The sequence below is a fragment of the Hyla sarda genome, chromosome 8 (genome assembly GCF_029499605.1).
Source record: "Hyla sarda isolate aHylSar1 chromosome 8, aHylSar1.hap1, whole genome shotgun sequence".
NCBI lineage: Eukaryota > Metazoa > Chordata > Amphibia > Anura > Hylidae > Hyla > Hyla sarda.
The window spans coordinates 12580336-12607225 of NC_079196.1; the positions used below are offsets into that span (position 1 = coordinate 12580336).

The window sequence follows — 26890 nt, forward strand, 5'->3', positions numbered from 1 at the left end:
GTGCAACAGGGTCAGTGAAGAGGAAAAGTCCCGCCAAGCTGAGGCGGGAGGCTAATCGCAGAAGGAGCAGGGAACTGGAGAGTTCCCATGTGGCAGGGGTAGCTTCTGGCCCTGCTCCAGAGGTTAGTCCTGAAACTGCTGAGGCCCTGGAGGAGAATGTGCTGGATGAGGAAATGGGGAGAATCTGTAGAGAAGAAGGCAGCAAGGCCGATCTTTCCGATTCCTCCCACTGTGAAAGTGTGGATGAGGAGGGTGAAGAGAGGCCAAAAAAGAAGGGCAGTAAAGGGAGAAAGAAGAGGTCAGAGCCCTCTAGTCTCCGTGCTACGGACCAGGTCCCAAGCGGAAGCTTACCTGCCCCCCCTCTGATTGATCTGTCTAACCGGTACTCTGTCCTTGAAGACATCTCCTCCCCCTCCATGGAGGGGGGGGTCAAGGATGGGGTGCCTGAAGTGGGGGAGCCTCCAGGGGGAACTGGGCCCTGTCCACATGGGGCAATTTCCTCAGGGGATGGGGCCAAACCAGAGCCAGGCGGAGATGGCGATTTAAAAATGGACCAGTCTGAGTCCAAAAAAAGGTTTAAAGAGAAAGAAGCCTCCTCTTCCGGGGATGAGGGGGTAAAGAAAAAACAGAAATGAGGGGGTTAGGGCTATCTAACTCAATCACCCATGATGGCGGCACTCACCCCATTGACGCTGGCATCTATTAACTGTGCCAGCATAAAGTCTGATACGGCTAGATTCGCAGCCTTTGATTTTCTCGGCCGTGTTGAAGCCGATATTTTGTATCTGCAGGAGACCAGGTTGTCAGATCTTGCCTCTCTGGTAAAAGCCAGGAGAGAGTGGAGACGTGGCCCCTCCCACTGGTCTCTTGCGGCTGAGCCGTATAGTGGGGTGGCGGTCCTTTTTACCGCTCCTGTTGAATGCAGACGGGTTATTGAGTTAGAAATGGGGAGGTGCCTGATCTTAGATGTCCTCATGAAGGGGCAAGAGCTCCGGCTCATTAACATCTACGCCCCACAAACCAAGTGGGGACGAAAAGATCTCTTTATGAGGATTAAGCCCTTTCTTTTTACAAGCAGACAGGTGATCTTTGGAGGGGATTTCAATACTGTCACGAGATCCCAAGATAGGAGAGGCTCCAATGATCGGTTGGCTTATGATAGCATAGCTCTCAATAGTATAGTTAGGGAAGCTCGCCTAGAGGACGCCCACATCCGGAGCCCCTCAGGCCACGCGGGTTTCACCTATCATCGAGGTAGCTGCAGGTCTAGAATAGACAGGTTTTATTTGAAGGAGGAAGCTGTCTCTTCTGCAGTGTCCGTGGTTGAGGTGGAGTTCTCCGATCACTGTATGATTTTGTTTTCCCTGAATGTTTCAGAGACCCCTCGGATGGGTAAAGGTTATTGGAAGCTGAATTCGGCCCTCCTGGAGGAAGCGGAGGTAAGACAGTCCTTTGAGGATTTTCTTCAGAGTCAGGTACCTTTACTGGGCCTATGTAGTAGTAAGTCAGAGTGGTGGGAGATGTTCAAGAAGCGGGTTGCGGGGTTCTTCCGCCAGCTCTCGAGCCTCAGGTCCCTGAATAGGTATCGCCTGTATCAGGGACTGAGGAGGAAACTCGAGCTTCTCGTCTCGACTGGAGGTAGCCGGGAGGATATCTCCAGAGTGAAGTCCTTGCTGATGAGGTGTCAGTACGATAGGCACGCATCTTTGGTTTTTGAGAGGGATTTCGGGAAGTACCGCTCGCCCGACCCTTACAGAAACTGTAAGATGTCAGTGAGTAGTAAAGTCATTTCAGGACTGATTGATAGTACGGGATCTCTGAATCGGTCCAGATCAGGGATCTTGGAGGTCGTCAGATCCTTCTACTCACACCTCTTGGGAAGGAAGGATCTAGATCGAGACGGGATGTCGGCTTTCCTGGCTGAAACCATTCCTGAGCCAGGGGTAGACCCCTCTCTTGATGTTTTGGCAGAAAAAATCAGGGAAGAGGAAGTGAGACTGGCGATTGAGGGGCTTGCCCCCAAGAAGTCACCAGGTCCGGATGGCTTAACATCCGAGTGGTACAAGACCTTTAAGGAGTCTTTAGCTCCCCTCTTGACTGAGGTATTCAATGAGTGTCTCTCCTCGGGCACTCTGCCGAAGTCAATGAGGAGGTCAGCCCTGATTCTTCTCTCAAAGGGTAAAGATCCCAGCCGTATTGAGAATTGGAGGCCCATAGCTCTTCTCAATACGGACAGGAAGCTTCTGGCCAAGATACTGTTTAATCGGCTGGTGAAGTTTGCACCCCGGCTCCTTTCGGGGGCCCAGCACTGCTCTGTTCCAGGCCGAAGCACCTTAAGTGCTGTTCTCGGTGTCCGGGAGGCAGTGGAGCGGAGTAGTGCAGGTCTCTGGAAGGGGTACTTGCTGTCCCTGGATCAGGCCAAAGCATTTGATCGGGTGAACCACGAGTACCTCTGGTCCGTCCTCCTGAGATATGGCTTACCGTGTGCTTTTATTAATTGGCTTAAGACCTTATATGCAGGGGCAGAGAGTTTCCCGCTGGTGAACGGTTGGTCTGGCCGCTCTTTTGAGGTGGGGTCTGGAGTCCGTCAGGGTTGTCCTTTGAGCCCGCTTTTATACGTGTTCGCAATCGATCCCTTCGTCCGGAGGGTAGATTGTGAGCCGTTGGCGGGAGTCGGGATGAGTCTGGCAGAGCTGGATGTCGCCCAGAGAGTGGTGGCGTACGCTGATGATGTCACCATTTTCGTGTCCTCGAGAGAGGAGGTCGATGTGGTGATGTCGGAGGTGGAACGCTACTCGGAGGCATCCGGGTCTAAGATCAACCGGGATAAGTGTGAAAGTCTCTGGCTGGGAGGGGGAGATCCCACTTTTGATCTCCCGGACACCCTCCCAGGGCCCCAAGACTCAGCAAAAATTCTGGGCATCACATTCGGCCAGGATGATTATCCCACCAAAAACTGGGACGGTAAGCTACAGGATGCCACTCATAGGGTGGATCAGTGGAAGGGTTGGTCTATGACCCTCAGGGAAAGGGTACACCTGATCAAATCGTACCTGCTCCCCTTGTTTATCTATCTGGGCAGTGTATGTATCTTGCCAGAGGCTTACTACACTAGGATCTACAGCCTGTTTTTCCAACTGTTATGGGGGAACAGGATGAACCTAGTCAAGAGAGAGGTTACGTACCGCACAAGGAGACTAGGGGGTTTATCTATGGTAAACCCTGTGGTGTTCTTAACGAACACCTTCTTGAAAGCTAACATCTCGAACCTCTGGTCAGAGAGGGCTCCTCCGTGGGTACTCTCCTGCAGGGAGTGGTTTCGGCCTTTCTTCCAGGAATGGGAGACAGGAGGGCAAGTGAAGGACCTCCGTACGCCCCATGGGCATCTTCCGGCTTATGCTACCCCGACTCTGAAGGCGATACGTCGGTGGGGTCTGGGAGTGTGGGAGATCAGGACCCAGTCAAGGCAGTTCCTTGACAAACGGGTTCTGTTGACCCACTTCCAGAAGCCTCTGGCGCTCAGGGACTGCCCAGGTCGGGATCTGAGGGTGGGGTTGTATCTCTTAAATATGAAAAGGATCCCCCAGAAGTTTTGGGACTTGGCCTGGCGCTGCTTTCAGGGGAAGTTATATGTGAGGGACAATTTGAAGTGCAGGAGATCTGATGACCGGGGGTGTCCCCGAGAAGAGTGCGGGGACATGCTGGAAAGCATGGACCATTTCCTGCTTCATTGTCCCTTTAATATAAGGGTCTACAACCGGGTGGGCGCTTCCATCTGCTGGAGTCAACTTGCCGGCCTTACCTATCCAGAGTGGGCTTATGGGGCATTCAGGAACCTGGGTGGCCGAGATCGGGGCACTTTGTTTTTAGTCAGCTTAGTGGTTAGGTACTACACGTGGAATGCACGGTGTTTAGTGTCTAATCAGCGCAAAGTCCTCTCCGAGGTGGAGGTCTGTAGGAACATCACCGGTGACCTCGGGAAGATCAGGTCTTTGGAGTATGGCAGTCTTGGTACCAGTAGGGCTTCTCTCCTATGGAGAGGGTTTTCTTTTGATGTGCCCTAGGTACTAGACCTTTTGGGTAGAGTACCCTTGATTTGGTTAGGGACAGTGATGTAGGGACAGGGTTAGGGTGATAGTAGGGTCAGTTTATCTTTAGGGATAATGGTAGGGTGAGAGGTAGGGTGCAGTTAGGGAAAGAATATACATTTTGTATGTATCAGGATTGCCATCCTTCTTCCAGGTGGTGGGCTAATGCATGTGCACCATAGCTTTTTGTTTTGTTTTCAGATGCTATGGTTATGAAGGGCTTACAGGCACCGAACTTGGGCCTAAAGTGAGTTGTATTGTTTGCTTATGTATGTTAAAGCTGGTTATGGTTAAGTTGGTTGGGAGGAGTTCTAGGTTGGGAGGGTATATTTGTGGGTGGTGGTGGTCTTTTCTTTTGGTGGACCTGACATGGGTCAGTTGTGTACTGGACATTGAGGACTATGAACTGTATGGAAAAAACTCTGACCCATGTACAGGAGGGCGGGTGGTGTGGGTGAAGGGTCAGTTTAGTGTAGAATGTTCTTTTATATTTGTAGGTGTGTTTTCTATTTATTTATAGGTGTATATAGTTTGTGTATAGTATTGTACATAGTAGTGTATATAGTTAGTTATGTATATAGTATGTATAATGTATGTTTTTTAAGTATATAGTATTTATAGTAGAGATAGACATGGCAGTCGAACCAGTTTTGTTTTTGTAGTAATGTTTCTTTAGTATCCCGTTGTGGATTTATTTTCTTTGGTTTATATATGTAGTATGTAGTAAAGATGTGTGTAAGCATGTGTGTATTGTGTTTTCTGAGATATTTTCCCGAGTTTGGGTATTTTGAGTTGAATTTAATTAATTTATTTATTTATTTTTGGTTTCTTGGTTAAATGTAGTTAATATATGTATATATATGTGTGCATGTGTGAGTGTGGTATAGTGTTATTATTATTATTATTAATATTATTATAAAAAAAAAAAAAAAAAACATGGTGTGCAGTGTGAGTGCTTGTTGTGTTTTCTATGTATGATTTTTCCCGAGTTTGGGTGTTTTGAGTTAAAGCGAAATAGTGCTATTTTTATGTTTCTTATGAGTGTGTTGTTTGGCTATGAAAGGTGTAGTTATAATATTTCTAGTAGTTATAATACTTCTAGTCCTAGTAGGAAAGCTGGGCTGGCCGGTTAGGCAGGATTTTTGTTCTTTTATTTAAATGTAAAGTTTGGGTTTATGTTATTTCATGTTGTTGTTTTCCGTTATGGCAAAGTTGTGCTGGTTTATGTTTTGTTATGATTTATATTTTTCTAATAAAAGATTTACAGAATATAACTCAGGATCAGTACAGAATAAGTAATGTAATGTAAGTACACAGTGACCTCACCAGCAGAATAGTGAGTACAGCTCTGGAGTATAATACAGGATATAACTCAGGATCAGTACAGGATAAGTAATGTAATGTATGTACACAGTGACCTCACCAGCAGAATAGTGAGTACAACTCTGGAGTACAATACAGGATATAACTCAGGATCAGTACAGGATAAGTAATGTAATGTATGTACACAGTGATCTCACCAGCAGAATAGTGAGTACAGCTCTGGAGTATAATACAGGATATAACTCAGGATCAGTACAGGATAAGTAATGTAATGTATGTACACAGTGACCTCACCAGCAGAATAGTGAGTACAGCTCTGGAGTATAATACAGGATATAACTCAGGATCAGTACAGGATAAGTAATGTAATGTATGTACACAGTGACCCCACCAGCAGAATAGTGAGTACAGCTCTGGAGTATAATACAGGATATAACTCAGAATCAGTACAGGATAAGTAATGTAATGTATGTACACAGTGACCTCACCAGCAGAATAGTGAGTACAGCTCTGGAGTATAATACAGGATATAACTCAGGATCAGTACAGGATAAGTAATGTAATGTATGTACACAGTGACCCCACCAGCAGAATAGTGAGTACAGCTCTGGAGTATAATACAGGATATAACTCAGGATCAGTACAGGATAAGTAATGTTATGTATGTACACAGTGACCTCACCAGCAGAATAGTGAGTACAGCTCTGGAATATAATACAGGATATAACTCAGGATCAGTACAGGATAAGTAATGTAATGTATGTACACAGTGACCTCACCAGCAGAATAGTGAGTACTTAGTCCTATAGTCCTTATATGAACCCTGCAGTGGGGCTGTTACAGTGTGCCAGGAGGTTTTGTGCTCTGTGAGGCCTCAGATACTTTGTATTTCTTTTGCATTCTTCTGATGACTTCGGGGGCTCCGCCGTCCTCTACAATACCCGCTGTGGATCAGCTGCTTCTGATCATCTTCCTCTGCGGTTCTCAGACAGTTAACAGATGTTTATAACAAGATCCACATCTTTATCAATAGAGTAATTAATGGCAGCTGAGGACGGCGCCGTAATAATCCGCCACACAGAGACGAGCGGCGCCCAGATGTTATGGGAAGAAAAACAGCTCACAAAATACGAGCAAGAAACGTTACTATATACTGGAGGAAAGGAGGCGTCCATGTACCTCACTATTACATCATATCTTATCCTCTAGTCACCTCCAGAGCTGCACTGGAACATAGGGAATGATGTAACAGCAGAATAGTGAGTGCAGCTCTGGAGGGGACTGGAGCATAAGACATGATGTAACAGCAGAATAGTGAGTGCAGCTCTGGAGGTGACTGTAGGATAAGACCTGATATAACAGCAGAACAGTGAGTGCAGCTCTGGAGGGGACTGTAGTATAACACATGACATAACAGCAGAATAGTGAGTGCAGCTCTGGAGGGGACTGTAGTATAACACATGACGTAACTGCAGAATAGTGAGGGCAGATCTGGAGATGACTGGAGGATAAGACCTGATGTAACAGCAGAATAATGAGCGCAGATCTCGAGGTTACTAGAGGATAAGACATGATGTAACTGCAGAATAGAGAGTGCAGATCTGTAGGGGACTGTAGTATACCACATGACATAACTGCAGAATAATGAGTGCAACTCTGGAGGTGACTGGAGGATAAAATATACTATAACAGCAGAATAGTGTATGCAGCTCTCAAGGTGACTGGAGTATAAGACCTGATGTAACAGCAGAACAGTGAGTGCAGCTCTGGAAGTGACTGGATTTTAAGACATGATGTAACAGTAGAATAATGACTGCAGCTCTTGAAGTTACTAGAGGATAAGACATGATGTAACAGCAGAATAGTGAATGCAGCTCTGGAGGTGACTGGAACATGTGAATAGTGAGTTCAGCTCTATTATAGACTGGAGGATAAGACATGCTACAACAGCAGAATAGTGAATGCAGCTCTGGAGGTCACTGGAGTATAAAACATGCTACAACAGCAGAATAGTGAGTGCAGCTCTGGAGGTCACTGGAGTATAAAACATGCTACAACAGCAGAATAGTGAGTGCAGCTCTGGAGGTCACTGGAGTATAAAACATGCTACAACAGCAGAATAGTGAGTGCAGCTCTGGAGGTCACTGGAGTATAAAACATGCTACAACAGCAGAATAGTGAGTGCAGCTCTGGAGGTGACTGGAGGATAAAACATGCTATAACAGCAGAATAGTAAGTGCAGCTCTGAAGGGGACTGGAGGATAAGACATTATGTAACAGCAGAATAGTGAGTGCAGCTCTCGAGGGGACTGTAGTATAGGAAATGACATAACTACAGAATAGTGAGTGCAGCTCTGGAGGTGACTGGAGGATAGAACATGATATAACAGCAGAATAACGAGTGCAGCTCTGGCGGTGACTGAAGGATAAAACATGCTATAACAGCAGAATAGTGAGTGCAGCTCTCGAGGGGACTGTAGTATAGGAAATGACATAACTACAGAATAGTGAGTGCAGCTCTGGAGGTGACTGGAGGATAGAACATGATATAACAGCAGAATAACGAGTGCAACTCTGGAGGTGACTGGCGGATAGAACATGCTATAACAGCAGAATAGTGAGTGCAGCTCTGGCAGTGACTGGAATATAAAGCAAATCCTTATTATGTATCCCATATGTACGGTCGGATCTGTGATAATTCTGGTTTCTCCGTGTACCCCGCAGTGTCGCTGGCCACCGCTCACCGCAACACCCGGACCAACCTGTGCAAATGGTGCGACAATTCTCACCCAGTGTGCGAGGGCGGCGTCTGCTACACCAACTGCAGCCTGAGCTCCTACTGCGAAACCACCGAGGAGATCTGCGTCACCGTCTGGTAAGGAGGCACCACCCCCAGTCTCCTATAGGTCACCCCCAGTCTCCTATAGGTCAACCCCAGTCTCCTATAGGTCACCCCCAGTCTCCTACAGGTCACCCCCAGTCTCCTATAGGTCACCCCCAGTCTCCTATAGGTCACCCCCAGTCTCCTATAGATCACCCCCAGTCTCCTATAGGTCACCCCCAGTCTCCTACAGGTCACCCCCAGTCTCCTACAGGTCACCCCCAGTCTCATATAGGTCACCCCCAGTCTCCTATAGGTCACCCCAGTCTCCTATAGATCACCCCCAGTCTCCTATAGGTCACCCCCAGTCTCCTATAGGTCACCCCAGTCTCCTACAGGTCACCCCCAGTCTCCTATAGGTCACCCCAGTCTCCTACAGGTCACCCCCAGTCTCCTACAGGTCACCCCCAGTCTCCTATAGGTCACCCCAGTCTCCTATAGGTCACCCCCAGTCTCCTATAGGTCACCCCCAGTCTCCTATAGGTCACCCCCAGTCTCCTACAGGTCACCACAGTCTTCTACAGGTCACCCCCAGTCTCCTATAGGTCACCACAGTCTTCTACAGGTCACCCCAGTCTCCTATAGATCACCCCCAGTCTCCTATAGGTCACCCCCAGTCTCCTACAGGTCACCCCCAGTCTCCTACAGGTCACCCCAGTCTCATATAGGTCACCCCAGTCTCCTATTGGTCACCCCCAGTCTCCTACAGGTCACCCCAGTCTCATATAGGTCACCCCAGTCTCCTATTGGTCACCCCCAGTCTCCTACAGGTCACCCTCAGTCTCCTATAGATAACCCCCCAGTCTCCTACAGGTCACCCCCAGTCTCATATAGGTCACCCCCAGTCTCCTATAGGTCACCCCCCAGTCTCCTACAGGTCACCCCCAGTCTCCTATAGGTCACCCCAGTCTCCTAAAGGTCACCCCCCAGTCTCCTACAGGTCACCCCCAGTCTCCTACAGGTCACCCCCAGTCTCCTATAGGTCACCCCCAGTCTCCTACAGGTCACCCCCAGTCTCCTATAGGTCACCCCAGTCTCCTACAGGTCACCCCCAGTCTCCTATAGGTCACCCCCAGTCTCCTATAGGTCACCCCCAGTCTCCTATAGGTCACCCCCCAGTCTCCTACAGGTCACCCCCAGTCTCCTATAGGTCACCCCCAGTCTCCTATAGGTCACCCCCAGTCTCCTATAGGTCACCCCCCAGTCTCCTACAGGTCACCCCCAGTCTCCTATAGGTCACCCCCAGTCTCCTATAGGTCACCCCCAGTCTCCTATAGGTCACCCCCAGTCTCCTATAGGTCACCCCCAGTCTCCTACAGGTCACCCCCAGTCTCCTATAGGTCACCCCAGTCTCCTACAGGTCACCCCCAGTCTCCTATAGGTCACCCCCAGTCTCCTATAGGTCACCCCCAGTCTCCTATAGGTCACCCCAGTCTCCTATAGGTCACCCCAGTCTCCTACAGGTCACCCCCAGTCTCCTATAGGTCACCCCAGTCTCCTACAGGTCACCCCCAGTCTCCTATAGGTCACCACAGTCTTCTACAGGTCACCCCAGTCTCCTATAGGTCACCCCCACTCTCCTATAGGTCACCCCCAGTCTCCTACAGGTCACCCCAGTCTCCTACAGGTCACCCCCAGTCTCATATAGGTCACCCCAGTCTCCTACAGGTCACCCCCATTCTCCTATAGGTCACCCCAGTCTCCTATTGGTCACCCCCAGTCTCCTACAGGTCACCCTCAGTCTCCTATAGATAACCCCCCAGTCTCCTACAGGTCACCCCCAGTCTCCTACAGGTCACCCCCAGTCTCCTATAGGTCACCCCCAGTCTCCTATAGATCACCCCCAGTCTCCTATAAGTCACCCCCAGTCTCCTATACATCACCCACAGTCTCCTATAGATCACCCCCAGTCTCCTATAGATCACCCACAGTCTCCTATAGATCACCCCCAGTCTCCTATAGATCACCCACGGTCTCCTATAGGTCACCCCCAGTATACTATAAGTCACCCCCAGTCTCCTATAGATCACCCACAGTCTCCTATAGGTCACCCCCAGTCTCCTATAGGTCACCCCCAGTCTCCTATAGGTCACCCCAGTCTCCTATAGATCACCCACAGTCTCCTATAGATCACCCCCAGTCTCCTATAGATCACCCACAGTCTCCTATAGGTCACCCCCAGTATACTATAAGTCACCCCCAGTCTCCTATAGATCACCCACAGTCTCCTATAGGTCACCCCCAGTCTCCTATAGGTCACCCACAGTCTCCTATAGGTCACCCCCAGTATACTATAAGTCACCCCCAGTCTCCTATAGATCACCCACAGTCTCCTATAGATCACCCACAGTCTCCTATAGATCACCCCCAGTCTCCTATAGGTCACCCCCAGTCTCCTATAGGTCACCCCCAGTCTCCTATAGGTCACCCACAGTCTCCTATAGGTCACCCCCAGTATACTATAAGTCACCCCCAGTCTCCTATAGATCACCCACAGTCTCCTATAGATCACCCCCAGTCTCCTATAGATCACCCACAGTCTCCTATAGATCACCCACAGTCTCCTATAGGTCACCCCCAGTCTCCTATAGGTCACCCCCAGTCTCCTACAGGTCACCCCCAGTCTCATATAGATAACCCCCAGTCTCCTATAGGTCACCCCCAGTCTCCTATAGATAACCCCCAGTCTCCTATAGGTCACCCCCATCATCCCCTGGGATACATCTTCTATCCACCATGTCAGTGGTCGCCAAACTGTGGCCCTCCAGAGGGTGCAAAACTACAACTCCCAGCATGCCCGGACAGCCAATGGCTGTCCGGGCATGCTGGGAGTTGTAGTTTTGCACATCTGGAGGGCCACAGTTTGGAGACCACTGTCGGAGATGGTGAGGAAAGGAATAACAGAAGTCTATTAGAGCGGCAGAACTTTCTGTCCAGCTTAGTCATGTGACTACATAATTACATCCAGAAAACCTGGAAAATCCCTTTAATTCCTGTATAAATCCCCGTCCTGATGTTGTGTGCAAAACGTTCCGGGCAAAGCTGGTGAAATGTAGCTGCGTTCCCGCATTATAGACAGTACATGGTGTGCTGATTTAGAGGTAACTACTCCGGTCACATCCAGAGCTGCAGTCACATTTTTTCAGATAAAGTCTTATAGTGTTCCCTGCTTACTCGTTTTCTGCTGAGTGAGTATTCTGGTGATGTGCATCCTGGGAATTGTAACAGAATAGTGAGTGCAGCTCTGGAGGTGACTGGAGGATAAGATATGATGTAACAGCAGAATAGTGAGTGCAGCTCTGGAGGTGACTGGAGGATAAGATATGATGTAACAGCAGAATAGTGAGTGCAGCTCTGGAGGTGACTGGAGGATAAGATATGATGTAACAGCAGAATAGTGAGTGCAGCTCTGGAGGTGACTGGAGGATAGAACATGATGTATCAGCAGAATAGAGAGTGCAGCTCTGGAGGTGACTGGAGGGTAAGACATAATGTAACAGCAGAATAGTGAGTGCAGCTCTGGTGGTGACAGGAGGATAGAACATGATGTAACAGCAGAATAGTGAGTGCAGCTCTGGAGGTGACTGGAGGATAGAACATGATGTATCAGCAGAATAGGGAGTGCAGCTCTGGAGGTGACAGGAGGATAGAACATGATGTAACAGCAGAATAGAGAGTGCAGCTCTGGAGGTGACTGGAGGGTAAGACATAATGTAACAGCAGAATAGTGAGTGCAGCTCTGGAGGTGACTGGAGGATAAGTCATGATGTAACAGCAGAATAGAGAGTGCAGCTCTGGAGGTGACAGGAGGATAGAACATGATGTAACAGCAGAATAGAGAGTGCAGCTCTGGAGGTGACTGGAGGGTAAGACATAATGTAACAGCAGAATAGTGAGTGCAGCTCTGGAGGTGACAGGAGGATAGAACATGATGTAACAGCAGAATAGTGAGTGCAGATCTGGAGGTGACTGGAGGATAAGATATGATGTAACAGGAGAATAGTGAGTGCAGCTCTGGAGGTGACTGGAGGATAAGATATGATGTAACAGCAGAATAGTGAGTGCAGCTCTGGAGGTGACTGGAGGATAAGTCATGATGTAACAGCAGAATAGAGAGTGCAGCTCTGGAGGTGACAGGAGGATAGAACATGATGTAACAGCAGAATAGAGAGTGCAGCTCTGGAGGTGACTGGAGGGTAAGACATAATGTAACAGCAGAATAGTGAGTGCAGCTCTGGAGGTGACAGGAGGATAGAACATGATGTAACAGCAGAATAGTGAGTGCAGATCTGGAGTTGACTGGAGGATAAGATATGATGTAACAGCAGAATAGTGAGTGCAGCTCTGGAGGTGACTGGAGGATAAGATATGATGTAACAGCAGAATAGTGAGTGCAGCTCTGGAGGTGACTGGAGGATAAGATATGATGTAACAGCAGAATAGTGAGTGCAGCTCTGGAGGTGACTGGAGGATAAGACCTGATGTATCAGAATAATAAGTGCAGCTCTGGAGGTGACTGGAGTAAAAAGTAAATACATTATCTGGTAGCTAGAAGTGACAGAAGTTTTAGTCAGTTCCTTTATTACTGTCTGTGCTGAAGTTCCTGGCAGCGGCTGTGCTTCCCCATTAGGTACGATGCTGTGCTTCCCCATTAGGTACGAGGCTGTGCTTCCCCATTAGGTACGAGGCTTTGCTTCCCCATTAGGTACGAGGCTGTGCTTCCCCATTAGGTACGAGGCTGTGCTTCCCCATTCGGTACGAGGCTGTGCTTCCCCATTCGGTTTGAGGCTGTGCTTCCCCATTAGGTACGAGGCTGTGCTTCCCCATTCGGTACGAGGCTGTGCTTCCCCATTTGGTACGAGGCTGTGCTTCCCCATTTGGTACGAGGCTGTGCTTCCCCATTAGGTACGAGGCTGTGCTTCCCCATTAGGTACGAGGCTGTGCTTCCCCATTAGGTACGAGGCTGTGCTTCCCCATTAGGTACGAGGCTGTGCTTCCCCATTAGGTACGAGGCTGTACTTCCCCATTAGGTACGAGGCTGTGCTTCCCCATTAGGTACGAGGCTGTGCTTCCCCATTAGGTACGAGGCTGTGCTTCCCCATTAGGTACGAGGCTGTGCTTCCCCATTAGGTACGAGGCTGTGCTTCCCCATTCGGTATGAGGCTGTGCTTCCCCATTAGGTGCTAGGCTGTGCTTCCCCATTAGATACGAGGCTGTGCCCCCCATGCACCTCTAGGACCTGCTATGTTATTATTTTGGGGTCCTGATCTCTTGCAGGAAGCAGGACAATGACAGCGTCCAGGTGATGTCCCTCTGCCACCACCCTCACCTCCCCCTGGAGAACATTCTGCTGCCCAGCTACAACACGGCGCGGTGCGTGATGCAGGCGATGTCCGCAGACTCCGGCCTCCTGTATATATGCGGCTGTGTGGAGGAGCAGGAGTGCAACGACAAACTCATATTCTACAACCAGAGCAACGGTGAGGATCACATGATCACGGAGGGCCTTAGAAAGTGCCAGTACTTGTAATGGCGGCTCTACCCATAAACACCTAACAGCGCCATATGGTGCCCACATAACAGTACAGTAAATATATAACAGCGCCATATGGTGCCCACATTACAGTACAGTAAATATATAACAGTGCCGTATGGTGCCCACATTACAGTACAGTAAATATATAACAGCGCCATATGGTGCCCACATTACAGTACAGTAAATATATAACAGTGCCGTATGGTGCCCACATAACAGTACAGTACAGTAAATATATAACAGCGCCATATGGTGCCCACATTACAGTACAGTAAATATATAACAGTGCCGTATGGTGCCCACATTACAGTACAGTAAATATATAACAGCGCCATATGGTGCCCACATAAGAGTACAGTAAATATATAACAGTGCTGTATGGCGCCCACATTACAGTACAGTAAATATATAACAGTGCCATATGGTGCCCACATAACAGTACAGTAAATATATAACAGCGCCATATGGTGCCCACATTACAGTACAGTAAATATATAACAGTGCCATATGGTGCCCACATTACAGTACAGTAAATATATAACAGCGCCATATGGTGCCCACATAACAGTACAGTAAATATATAACAGTGCCATATGGTGCCCACATAACAGTACAGTACTGTAAATATATAACAGCGCCATATGGTGCCCACATTACAGTACAGTAAATATATAACAGCGCCATATGGTGCCCACATAACAGTACAGTAAATATATAACAGTGCCATATGGCGCCCACATTACAATACAGTACAGTAAATATATAACAGGGCTGTATGGCGCCCACATAACAGTACAGTAAATATATAACAGTGCCATATGGCGCCCACATAACAGTACAGTAAATATATAACAGCGCCATATGGTGCCCACAATACAGTACAGTAAATATATAACAGTGCCGTATGGTGCCCACATAACAGTACAGTACAGTAAATATATAACAGTGCCATATGGTGGCCACATAACAGTACAGTAAATATATAACAGCGCCATATGGTGCCCACATTACAGTACAGTAAATATATAACAGCGCCATATGGTGCCCACATTACAGTACAGTAAATATATAACAGTGCCGTATGGTGCCCACATAACAGTACAGTACAGTAAATATATAACAGCGCCATATGGTGCCCACATTACAGTACAGTAAATATATAAGAGTGCCGTATGGTGCCCACATTACAGTACAGTAAATATATAACAGCGCCATATGGTGCCCACATAAGAGTACAGTAAATATATAACAGTGCCGTATGGCGCCCACATTACAGTACAGTAAATATATAACAGTGCCATATGGTGCCCACATAACAGTACAGTAAATATATAACAGCGCCATATGGTGCCCACATTACAGTACAGTAAATATATAACAGTGCCATATGGTGCCCACATTACAGTACAGTAAATATATAACAGCGCCATATGGTGCCCACATAACAGTACAGTACAGTAAATATATAACAGCGCCATATGGTGCCCACATAACATTACAGTAAATATATAACAGGGCTGTATGGTGCCCACATAACAGTACAGTAAATATATAACAGTGCCATATGGTGCCCACATTACAGTACAGTAAATATATAACAGCGCCATATGGTGCCCACATTACAGTACAGTAAATATATAACAGTGCCATATGGTGCCCACATTACAGTACAGTAAATATATAACAGCGCCATATGGTGCCCACATAACATTACTGTAAATATATAACAGTGCCATATGGTGCCCACATTACAGTACAGTAAATATATAACAGCGCCATATGGTGCCCACATAACAGTACAGTAAATATATAACAGCGCCATATGGTGCCCACATTACAGTACAGTAAATATATAACAGCGCCATATGGTGCCCACATAACAGTACAGTACAGTAAATATATAACAGCGCCATATGGTGCCTACATAACAGTACAGTAAATATATAACAGTGCCATATGGCACCCACATAACATTACAGTAAATATATAACAGTGCCATATGGCGCCCACATAACAGTACAGTAAATATATAACAGCACCATATGGCGCCCACATAACAGTACAGTAAATATATAACAGTGCCATATGGCGCCCACATTACAGTACAGTAAATATATAACAGTGCCGTATGGTGCCCACATAACAGTACAGTACAGTAAATATATAACAGCGCCATATGGTGCCCACATAACAGTACAGTAAATATATAACAGTGCCGTATGGTGCCCATATAACATTACTGTAAATATATAACAGGGCAGTATGGTGCCCACATAACAGTACAGTAAATATATAACAGTGCCATATGGCGCCCACATAACAGTACAGTAAATATATAACAGCGCCATATGGTGCCCACATAACATTACAGTAAATATATAACAGTGCCATATGGCACCCACATAACATTACAGTAAATATATAACAGTGCCATATGGTGCCCACATAACATTACTGTAAATATATAACAGTGCCGTATGGTGCCCACATAACAGTACAGTAAATATATAACAGTGCCATATGGCACCCACATAACAGTACAGTAAATATGTAACAGTGCCGTATGGTGCCCACAATACAGTACAGTAAATATATAACAGTGCCATATGGCACCCACATAACATTACAGTAAATATATAACAGTGCCGTATGGCGCCCACATAACATTACTGTAAATATATAACAGTGCCGTATGGTGCCCACATAACAGTACAGTAAATATATAACAGTGCCATATGGCGCCCACATAACAGTACAGTAAATATATAACAGCGCCATATGGTGCCCACATAACATAACAGTAAATATATAACAGTGCCATATGGCACCCACATAACATTACAGTAAATATATAACAGTGCCGTATGGTGCCCACAATACAGTACAGTAAATATATAACAGTGCCATATGGCGCCCACATAACAGTACAGTAAATATATAACAGTGCCGTATGGTGCCCACAATACAGTACAGTAAATATATAACAGTGCCGTATGGTGCCCACAATACAGTACAGTAAATATATAACAGGGCTGTATGGTGCCCACATAACAGTACAGTAAATATATAACAGCGCCATATGGTGCCCACATAACAGTACAGTACAGTAAATATATAACAGCGCCATATGGTGCCCACATTACAGTACAGTACAGTAAATATATAACAGCGCCATATGGTGCCCACATAACAGTACAGTAAATATATAACAGTGCCGTATGGTGCCCACATAACATTACTGTAAATATATAACAGGGCAGTATGGTGCCCACATAACAGTACAGTAAATATATAACAGTGCCATATGGCGCCCACATTACAGTACAGTAAATATATAACAGTGCCATATGGTGCCCACATAACATTACTGTAAATATATAACAGTGCCGTATGGTGCCCACATAACAGTACAGTAAATATATAACAGTGCCATATGGCGCCCACATAACAGTACAGTAAATATATAACAGCGCCATATGGTGCCCACATAACATTACAGTAAATATATAACAGTGCCGTATGGTGCCCACAATACAGTACAGTAAATATGTGGGCGCCATATGGCACTGTTATATATTTACTGTACTGTTATGTGGGCGCCATATGGCACTGTTATATAACAGTACAGTAAATATATAACAGTGCCGTATGGTGCCCACAATACAGTACAGTAAATATATAACAGTGCCATATGGCGCCCACAATACAGTACAGTAAATATATAACAGTGCCGTATGGTGCCCACAATACAGTACAGTAAATATATAACAGGGCTGTATGGTGCCCACATAACAGTACAGTAAATATATAACAGCGCCATATGGTGCCCACAATACAGTACAGTAAATATATAACAGTGCCGTATGGTGCCCACAATACAGTACAGTAAATATATAACAGTGCCATATGGCGCCCACATAACAGTACAGTAAATATATAACAGTGCCGTATGGCGCCCACATAACAGTACAGTAAATATATAACAGTGCCATATGGTGGCCACATAACAGTACAGTAAATATATAACAGTGCCATATGGCACCCACATAACAGTACTGTAAATATATAACAGTGCCGTATGGTGCCCACAATACAGTACAGTAAATATATAACAGGGCTGTATGGCGCCCACATAAAAGTACAGTAAATATATAACAGTGCCATATGGTGCCCACATAACAGTACAGTACAGTAAATATATAACAGCGCCATATGGTGCCCACATTACAGTACAGTACAGTAAATATATAACAGCGCCATATGGTGCCCACATAACAGTACAGTAAATATATAACAGTGCCATATGGTGCCCACAATACAGTACAGTAAATATATAACAGTGCCATATGGTGCCCACAATACAGTACAGTAAATATATAACAGTGCCATATGGTGCCCACATAACAGTACAGTAAGTATATAACAGTGCCATATGGCGCCCACATAACAGTACAGTAAATATATAACAGTGCCATATGGCGCCCACATTACAGTACAGTAAATATATAACAGTGCCATATGGTGCCCACATAACATTACTGTAAATATATAACAGGGCAGTATGGTGCCCACATAACAGTACAGTAAGTATTTAACAGTGCCATATGGTGCCCACATAACAGTACAGTAAATATATAACAGTGCCATATAGCGCCCACATAACAGTACAGTAAATATATAACAGTGCCATATGGCGCGCACATTACAGTACAGTAAATATATAACAGTGCCATATGGTGCCCACATAACATTACTGTAAATATATAACAGTGCCGTATGATGCCCACATAACAGTACAGTAAATATATAACAGTGCCATATGGTGCCCACATAACAGTACAGTAAATATATAACAGTGCCATATGGCACCCACATAACATTACTGTAAATATATAACAGTGCCGTATGGTGCCCACATAACAGTACAGTAAATATATAACAGTGCCGTATGGTGCCCACAATACAGTAAAGTAAATATATAACAGTGCCATATGGTGCCCACATAACATTACAGTAAATATATAACAGTGCCATATGGCACCCACATAACATTACAGTAAATATATAACAGTGCCGTATGGCGCCCACATAACAGTACAGTAAATATATAACAGTGCCATATGGTGCCCACAATACAGTACAGTAAATATATAACAGTGCCGTATGGTGCCCACAATACAGTACAGTAAATATATAACAGGGCTGTATGGTGCCCACATAACAGTACAGTAAATATATAACAGCGCCATATGGTGCCCACATAACAGTACAGTAAATATATAACAGTGCCGTATGGTGCCCACAATACAGTACAGTAAATATATAACAGTGCCGTATGGTGCCCACAATACAGTACAGTAAATATATAACAGGGCTGTATGGCGCCCACATAACAGTACAGTAAATATATAACAGTGCCATATGGTGCCCACAATACAGTACAGTAAATATATAACAGTGCCATATGGTGCCCACATTACAGTACAGTAAATATATAACAGCGCCATATGGTGCCCACATAACAGTACAGTAAATATATAACAGCGCCATATGGTGCCCACAATACAGTACAGTAAATATATAACAGTGCCATATGGTGCCCACATAACAGTACAGTAAATATATAACAGCGCCATATGGTGCCCACAATACAGTACAGTAAATATATAACAGTGCCGTATGGTGCCCACAATACAGTACAGTAAATATATAACAGGGCTGTATGGCGCCCACATAACAGTACAGTAAATATATAACAGCGCCATATGGTGCCCACATTACAGTACAGTAAATATATAACAGCGCCATATGGTGCCCACATAACAGTACAGTAAATATATAACAGTGCCATATGGTGCCCACATAACAGTACAGTACTGTAAATATATAACAGCGCCATATGGTGCCCACATTACAGTACAGTAAATATATAACAGCGCCATATGGTGCCCACATAACAGTACAGTAAATATATAACAGTGCCATATGGCGCCCACATTACAATACAGTACAGTAAATATATAACAGTGCCGTATGGCACCCACATAACATTACAGTAAATATATAACAGTGCCGTATGGCGCCCACATAACAGTACAGTAAATATATAACAGTGCCATATGGCGCCCACATAACAGTACAGTAAATATATAACAGTGCCATATGGCGCCCACATAACAGTACAGTAAATATATAACAGTGCCATATGGCACCCACATAACATTACAGTAAATATATAACAGTGCCATATGGTGGCCACATAACAGTACAGTAAATATATAACAGCGCCATATGGTGCCCACATAACAGTACAGTAAATATGTAACAGTGCCGTATGGTGCCCACAATACAGTACAGTAAATATATAACAGTGCCATATGGCGCCCACATAACAGTACAGTAAATATATAACAGTGCCGTATGGCGCCCACATAACATTACTGTAAATATATAACAGGGCAGTATGGTGCCCACATAACAGTACAGTAAATATATAACAGCGCCATATGGTGGCCACATAACAGTACAGTAAATATATAACAGTGCCATATGGTGCCTACATAACAGTACAGTAAATATATAACAGCGCCATATGGCACCCACATAACAGTACAGTAAATATATAACAGTGCCATATGGCACCCACATAACAGTACAGTACAGTAAATATATAACAGTGCCGTATGGTGCCCACAATACAGTACAGTAAATATATAACAGGGCTGTATGGCGCCCACATAAAAGTACAGTAAATATATAACAGTGCCGTATGGCGCCCACATAACAGTACAGTAAATATATAACAGTGCCGTATGGTGCCCACAATACAGTACAGTAAATATATAACAGCGCCATATGGTGCCCACAATATAGTACAGTAAATATATAACAGGGCTGTATGGCGCCCACATAACAGTACAGTAAATATATAACAGTGCCGTATGGTGCCCACAATACAGTACAGTAAATATATAACAGTGCCATATGGCGCCCACATAACAGTACAGTAAATATATAACAGTGCCGTATGGCGCCCACATAACAGTACAGTAAATATATAACAGTGCCATATGGCGCCCACATAACAGTACAGTAAATATATAACAGTGCCGTATGGCGCCCACATAACAGTACAGTAAATATATAACAGTGCCATATGGTGGCCACATAACAGTACAGTAAATATATAACAGTGCCATATGGTGCCCACATAACAGTACAGTAAATATATAACAGCGCCATATGGCGCCCACATAACAGTACAGTAAATATATAACAGTGCCATATGGTGGCCACATAACAGTACAGTAAATATATAACAGTGCCATATGGTGCCCACATAACAGTACAGTAAATATATAACAGCGCCATATGGCACCCACATAACTACTGTAAATATATAACAGTGCCGTATGGTGCCCACATTACAGTACAGTAAATATATAACAGCGCCATATGGTGCCCACATAACATTACAGTAAATATATAACAGTGCCGTATGGTGCCCACAATACAGTACAGTAAATATATAACAGTGCCGTATGGTGCCCACAATACAGTACAGTAAATATATAACAGGGCTGTATGGCGCCCACATAACAGTACAGTAAATATATAACAGTGCCGTATGGCGCCCACATAACAGTACAGTAAATATATAACAGTGCCATATGGTGCCCACAATATAGTACAGTAAATATATAACAGGGCTGTATGGCGCCCACATAACAGTACAGTAAATATATAACAGTGCCGTATGGTGCCCACAATACAGTACAGTAAATATATAACAGTGCCATATGGCGCCCACATAACAGTACAGTAAATATATAACAGTGCCGTATGGCGCCCACATAACAGTACAGTAAATATATAACAGTGCCATATGGCGCCCACATAACAGTACAGTAAATATATAACAGTGCCGTATGGCGCCCACATAACAGTACAGTAAATATATAACAGTGCCATATGGTGGCCACATAACAGTACAGTAAATATATAACAGCGCCATATGGTACCCACATAACAGTACAGTAAATATATAACAGCGCCATATGGCACCCACATAACTACTGTAAATATATAACAGTGCCGTATGGTGCCCACATTACAGTACAGTAAATATATAACAGCGCCATATGGTGCCCACATAACATTACAGTAAATATATAACAGCGCCATATGGTGCCCACAATACAGTACAGTAAATATATAACAGTGCCGTATGGTGCCCACAATACAGTACAGTAAATATATAACAGTGCCATATGGCACCCACATAACATTACAGTAAATATATAACAGCGCCATATGGTGCCCACAATATAGTACAGTAAATATATAACAGTGCCATATGGTGCCCACATAACATTACAGTAAATATATAACAGTGCTGTATGGCGCCCACATAACAGTACAGTAAATATATAACAGTGCCGTATGGCGCCCACATAACAGTACAGTAAATATATAACAGTGCCATATGGCACCCACATAACATTACAGTAAATATATAACAGCGCCATATGGTGCCCACAATATAGTACAGTAAATATATAACAGTGCCATATGGTGCCCACATAACATTACAGTAAATATATAACAGTGCCATATGGTGCCCACATAACATTACAGTAAATATATAACAGTGCCGTATGGTGCCCACAATACAGTACAGTAAATATATAACAGCGCCATATGGTGCCCACATAACATTACAGTAAATATATAACAGTGCCGTATGGTGCCCACAATACAGTACAGTAAATATATAACAGTGCCGTATGGTGCCCACAATACAGTACAGTAAATATATAACAGGGCTGTATGGCGCCCACATAACAGTACAGTAAATATATAACAGTGCCGTATGGCGCCCACATAACAGTACAGTAAATATATAACAGTGCCATATGGCGCCCACATAACAGTACAGTAAATATATAACAGCGCCATATGGCGCCCACATAACAGTACAGTAAATATATAACAGTGCCATATGGCACCCACATAACATTACAGTAAATATATAACAGTGCCATATGGTGCCCACATTACAGTACAGTAAATATATAACAGTGCCGTATGGCGCCCACATAACAGTACAGTAAATATATAACAGTGCCATATGGTGCCCACATAACAGTACAGTAAATATATAACAGTGCCATATGGTGCCCACATAACAGTACAGTAAATATATAACAGGGCTGTATGGCGCCCACATAACAGTACAGTAAATATATAACAGCGCCATATGGTGCCCACATTACAGTACAGTAAATATATAACAGCGCCATATGGTGCCCACATAACAGTACAGTAAATATATAACAGGGCTGTATGGTGCCCACATAACAGTACAGTAAATATATAACAGCGCCATATGGTGCCCACATAACAGTACAGTAAATATATAACAGTGCCATATGGTGCCCACATTACAGTACAGTAAATATATAACAGCGCCATATGGTGCCCACATAACAGTACAGTAAATATATAAAAGCGCCATATGGCGCCCACATAACAGTACAGTAAATATATAACAGTGCCATATGGTGCCCACATAACAGTACAGTAAATATATAAAAGCGCCATATGGCGCCCACATAACAGTACAGTAAATATATAACAGCGCCATATGGTGCCCACATAACAGTACAGTAAATATATAAAAGCGCCATATGGCGCCCACATAACAGTACAGTAAATATATAACAGTGCCATATGGTGCCCACATAACAGTACAGTAAATATATAACAGGGCAGTATGGTGCCCACATAAGAGGGCTATACACGGAACACATAGCAGTGCCACATCATTTCCATATATACACTGAACATATAACAGCACCATACAAGAATGCTAAACAGTGAACATATAATAGTGCCATACAGGACCCACATAAGAGTGCTATTCAGTGAACACATATATATGGCACCCATGGGATGGTGGTGGTAATAATGAACGTAGTCATGGTGATAGATGCAAGCTATGTACAGTACAGACCAAAAGTTTGGACACCTTCTCATTCAGAGTTTTCTTTATTTTCATGACTATGAATATTGTAGATTCACACTGAAGGCATCAAAACTATGAATTATGTGGAATTATAGACATAACAAAAAAGTGTGAAAATCTGTCATATTCTAGGTTCTAGACACTTTTTGCTTTGATTACTGCTTTGCACACTCTTGGCATTCTCTTGATGAGCTTCAAGAGGTAGTCACCTGAAATGGTTTTCACTTCACAGGTGTGCTGGTGTGGAAGAGGAGGTGTGATGGTGTGGAGGAGGAGGTGTGATGGTGTGGGAGGAGGAGGTGTGATGGTGTGAAGGAGGAGGTGTGCTGGTGTGAAGGAGGAGGTGTGATGGTGTGGGGGAGGAGGTGTGATGGTGTGGGGGAGGAGGTGTGATGGTGTGGGGGAGGAGGTGTGATGGTGTGGAGGAGGAGGTGTGATGGTGTGGGGGAGGAGGTGTGATGGTGTGGGGGAGGAGGTGTGATGGTGTGGGGGAGGAGGTGTGATGGTGTGGAGGAGGAGGTGTGCTGGTGTGGAGGAGGAGGAGGTGTGATGGTGTGGGGGAGGAGGTTTGCTGGTGTGGAGGAGGAGGTGTGATGGTGTGGAGGAGGAGGTGTGCTGGTGTGGAGGAGGAGGTGTGATGGTGTGGAGGAGGAGGTGTGATGGTGTGGGAGGAGGAGGTGTGATGGTGTGAAGGAGGAGGTGTGCTGGTGTGGAGGAGGAGGTGTGATGGTGTGGAGGAGGAGGTGTGATGGTGTGGAGGAGGAGGTGTGATGGTGTGGGGGAGGAGGTGTGCTGGTGTGGAGGAGGAGGTGTGATGGTGTGGAGGAGGAGGTGTGATGGTGTGGGGGAGGAGGTGTGCTGGTGTGGAGGAGGAGGTGTGCTGGTGTGGAGGAGGAGGTGTGATGGTGTGGAGGAGGAGGTGTGATGGTCTGGAGAAGGAGGTGTGATGGTGTGGAGAAGGAGGTGTGATGGTGTGGGGGGGGGGGGGGTGTGATGGTGTGGAGGAGGAGGTGTGATGGTGTGGAGAAGGAGGTGTGATGGTGTGGAGAAGGAGGTGTGATGGTGTGGGGGAGGTGTGATGGTGTGGAGGAGGAGGTGTGATGGTGTGGAGGAGGAGGTGTGATGGTGTGGAGGAGGAGGTGTGATGGTGTAGAGGAGGAGGTGTGATGGTGTGGAGGAGGAGGTGTGATGGTGTGGGGGAGGAGGTGTGATGGTGTGGAGGAGGAGGTGTGATGGTGTGGGGGGGTGTGATGGTGTGGCGGAGGAGGTGTGATGGTGTGGCGGAGGAGGTGTGATGGTGTGGAGGAGGAGGTGTGATGGTGTGGAGGAGGAGGTGTGATGGTGTGGAGGAGGAGGTGTGCTGGTGTGAGGAGGAGGTGTGATGGTGTGGGGAGGAGGTGTGATGGTAGTGAAGGAGGAGGTGTGCTGGTGTGGAGGAGGAGGTGTGATGGTGTGGAGGAGGAGGTGTGATGGTGTGGGAGGAGGAGGTGTGATGGTGTGAAGGAGGAGGTGTGCTGGTGTGGAGGAGGAGGTGTGATGGTGTTGGAGGAGGAGGTGTGATGGTGTGGGGGAGGAGGTGTGCTGGTGTGGAGGAGGAGGTGTGATGGTGTGGGGGAGGAGGTGTGCTGGTGTGGAGGAGGAGGTGTGATGGTGTGGAGGAGGAGGTGTGATGGTCTGGAGAAGGAGGTGTGATGGTCTGGAGAAGGAGGTGTGATGGAGTGGAGAAGGAGGTGTGATGGTGTGGGGGGGGGGGGGGTGTGATGGTGTGGAGGAGGAGGTGTGATGGTGTGGAGAAGGAGGTGTGATGGTGTGGGGGAGGTATGATGGTGTGGAGGAGGAGGTGTGATGGTGTGGAGGAGGAGGTGTGATGGTGTGGGGGAGAAGGTGTGATGGTGTGGAGGAGGAGGTGTGATGGTGTGGGGGGGGGTGTGATGGTGTGGCGGAGGAGGTGTGATGGTGTGGAGGAGGAGGGTGTGATGGTGTGGAAGAGGAGGTGTGATGGTGTGGAGGAGGAGGTGTGCTGGTGTGGAGGAGGAGGTGTGATGGTGTGGGGGAGGTGTGCTGGTGTGGAGGAGGAGGTGTGATGGTGTGGAGGAGGAGGTGTGATGGTGTGGAGGAGGAGGTTTGCTGGTGTGGAGGAGGAGGTGTGATGGTGTGGGGGAGGAGGTGTGATGGTGTGGGGGAGGAGGTGTGATGGTGTGGAGGAGGTGTGATGGTGTGGAGGAGGAGGTGTGATGGTGTGGGAGGAGGAGGTGTGCTGGTGTGGAGGAGGAGGTGTGATGGTGTGGAGGAGGAGTTTGCTGGTGTGGAGGAGGAGGTGTGATGGTGTGGGGGAGGAGGTGTGATGGTGTGGGGGAGGAGGTTTGCTGGTGTGGAGGAGGAGGTGTGATGGTGTGGAGGAGGAGGTGTGATGGTGTGGAGGAGGAGGTTTGCTGGTGTGGAGGAGGAGGTGTGATGGTGTTGGGGGAGGAGGTGTGATGGTGTGGGGGAGGAGGTGTGATGGTGTGGAGGAGGAGGTGTGATGGTGTGGAGGAGGAGGTGTGCTGGTGTGGAGGAGGAGGTGTGATGGTGTGGAGGAGGAGGTTTGCTGGTGTGGAGGAGGAGGTGTGATGGTGTGGAGGAGGAGGTGTGCTGGTGTGGAGGAGGAGGTGTGATGGTGTGGGGGAGGAGGTGTGATGGTGTGGGGGAGGAGGTGTGATGGTGTGGAGGAGGAGGTGTGATGGTGTGGAGGAGGAGGTGTGATGGTGTGGGGGAGGAGGTGTGATGGTGTGGGGGAGGAGGTGTGATGGTGTGGAGGAGGAGGTGTGCTGGTGTGGAGGAGGAGGAGGTGTGATGGTGTGGGGGAGGAGGTTTGCTGGTGTGGAGGAGGAGGTGTGATGGTGTGGGGGAGGAGGTGTGATGGTGTGGAGGAGGAGGTGTGATGGTGTGGAGGAGGAGGTGTGATGGTGTGGAGGAGGAGGTGTGATGGTGTGGGGGAGGAGGTGTGATGGTGTGGGGGAGGAGGTGTGATGGTGTGGAGAGGAGGTGTGCTGGTG

General features: G+C 46.4%; 1 protein-coding gene across 2 annotated transcripts in view; it reads left to right on the forward strand.

The window, feature by feature from the left end:
* LOC130284973 (TGF-beta receptor type-2-like) overlaps positions 1 to 26890 on the forward strand; it is an 85800-nt gene that overhangs the window by 48431 nt on the left and 10479 nt on the right. For both annotated transcript variants that reach the window (XM_056535980.1, XM_056535979.1), the window contains exons 2-3: positions 8136 to 8286; positions 13570 to 13772. In XM_056535980.1, the coding sequence (XP_056391955.1) occupies positions 13598 to 13772 (175 nt within the window). In that variant the 5' untranslated portion in view covers positions 8136 to 8286; positions 13570 to 13597. The remainder of the gene's footprint in view (positions 1 to 8135; positions 8287 to 13569; positions 13773 to 26890) is intronic.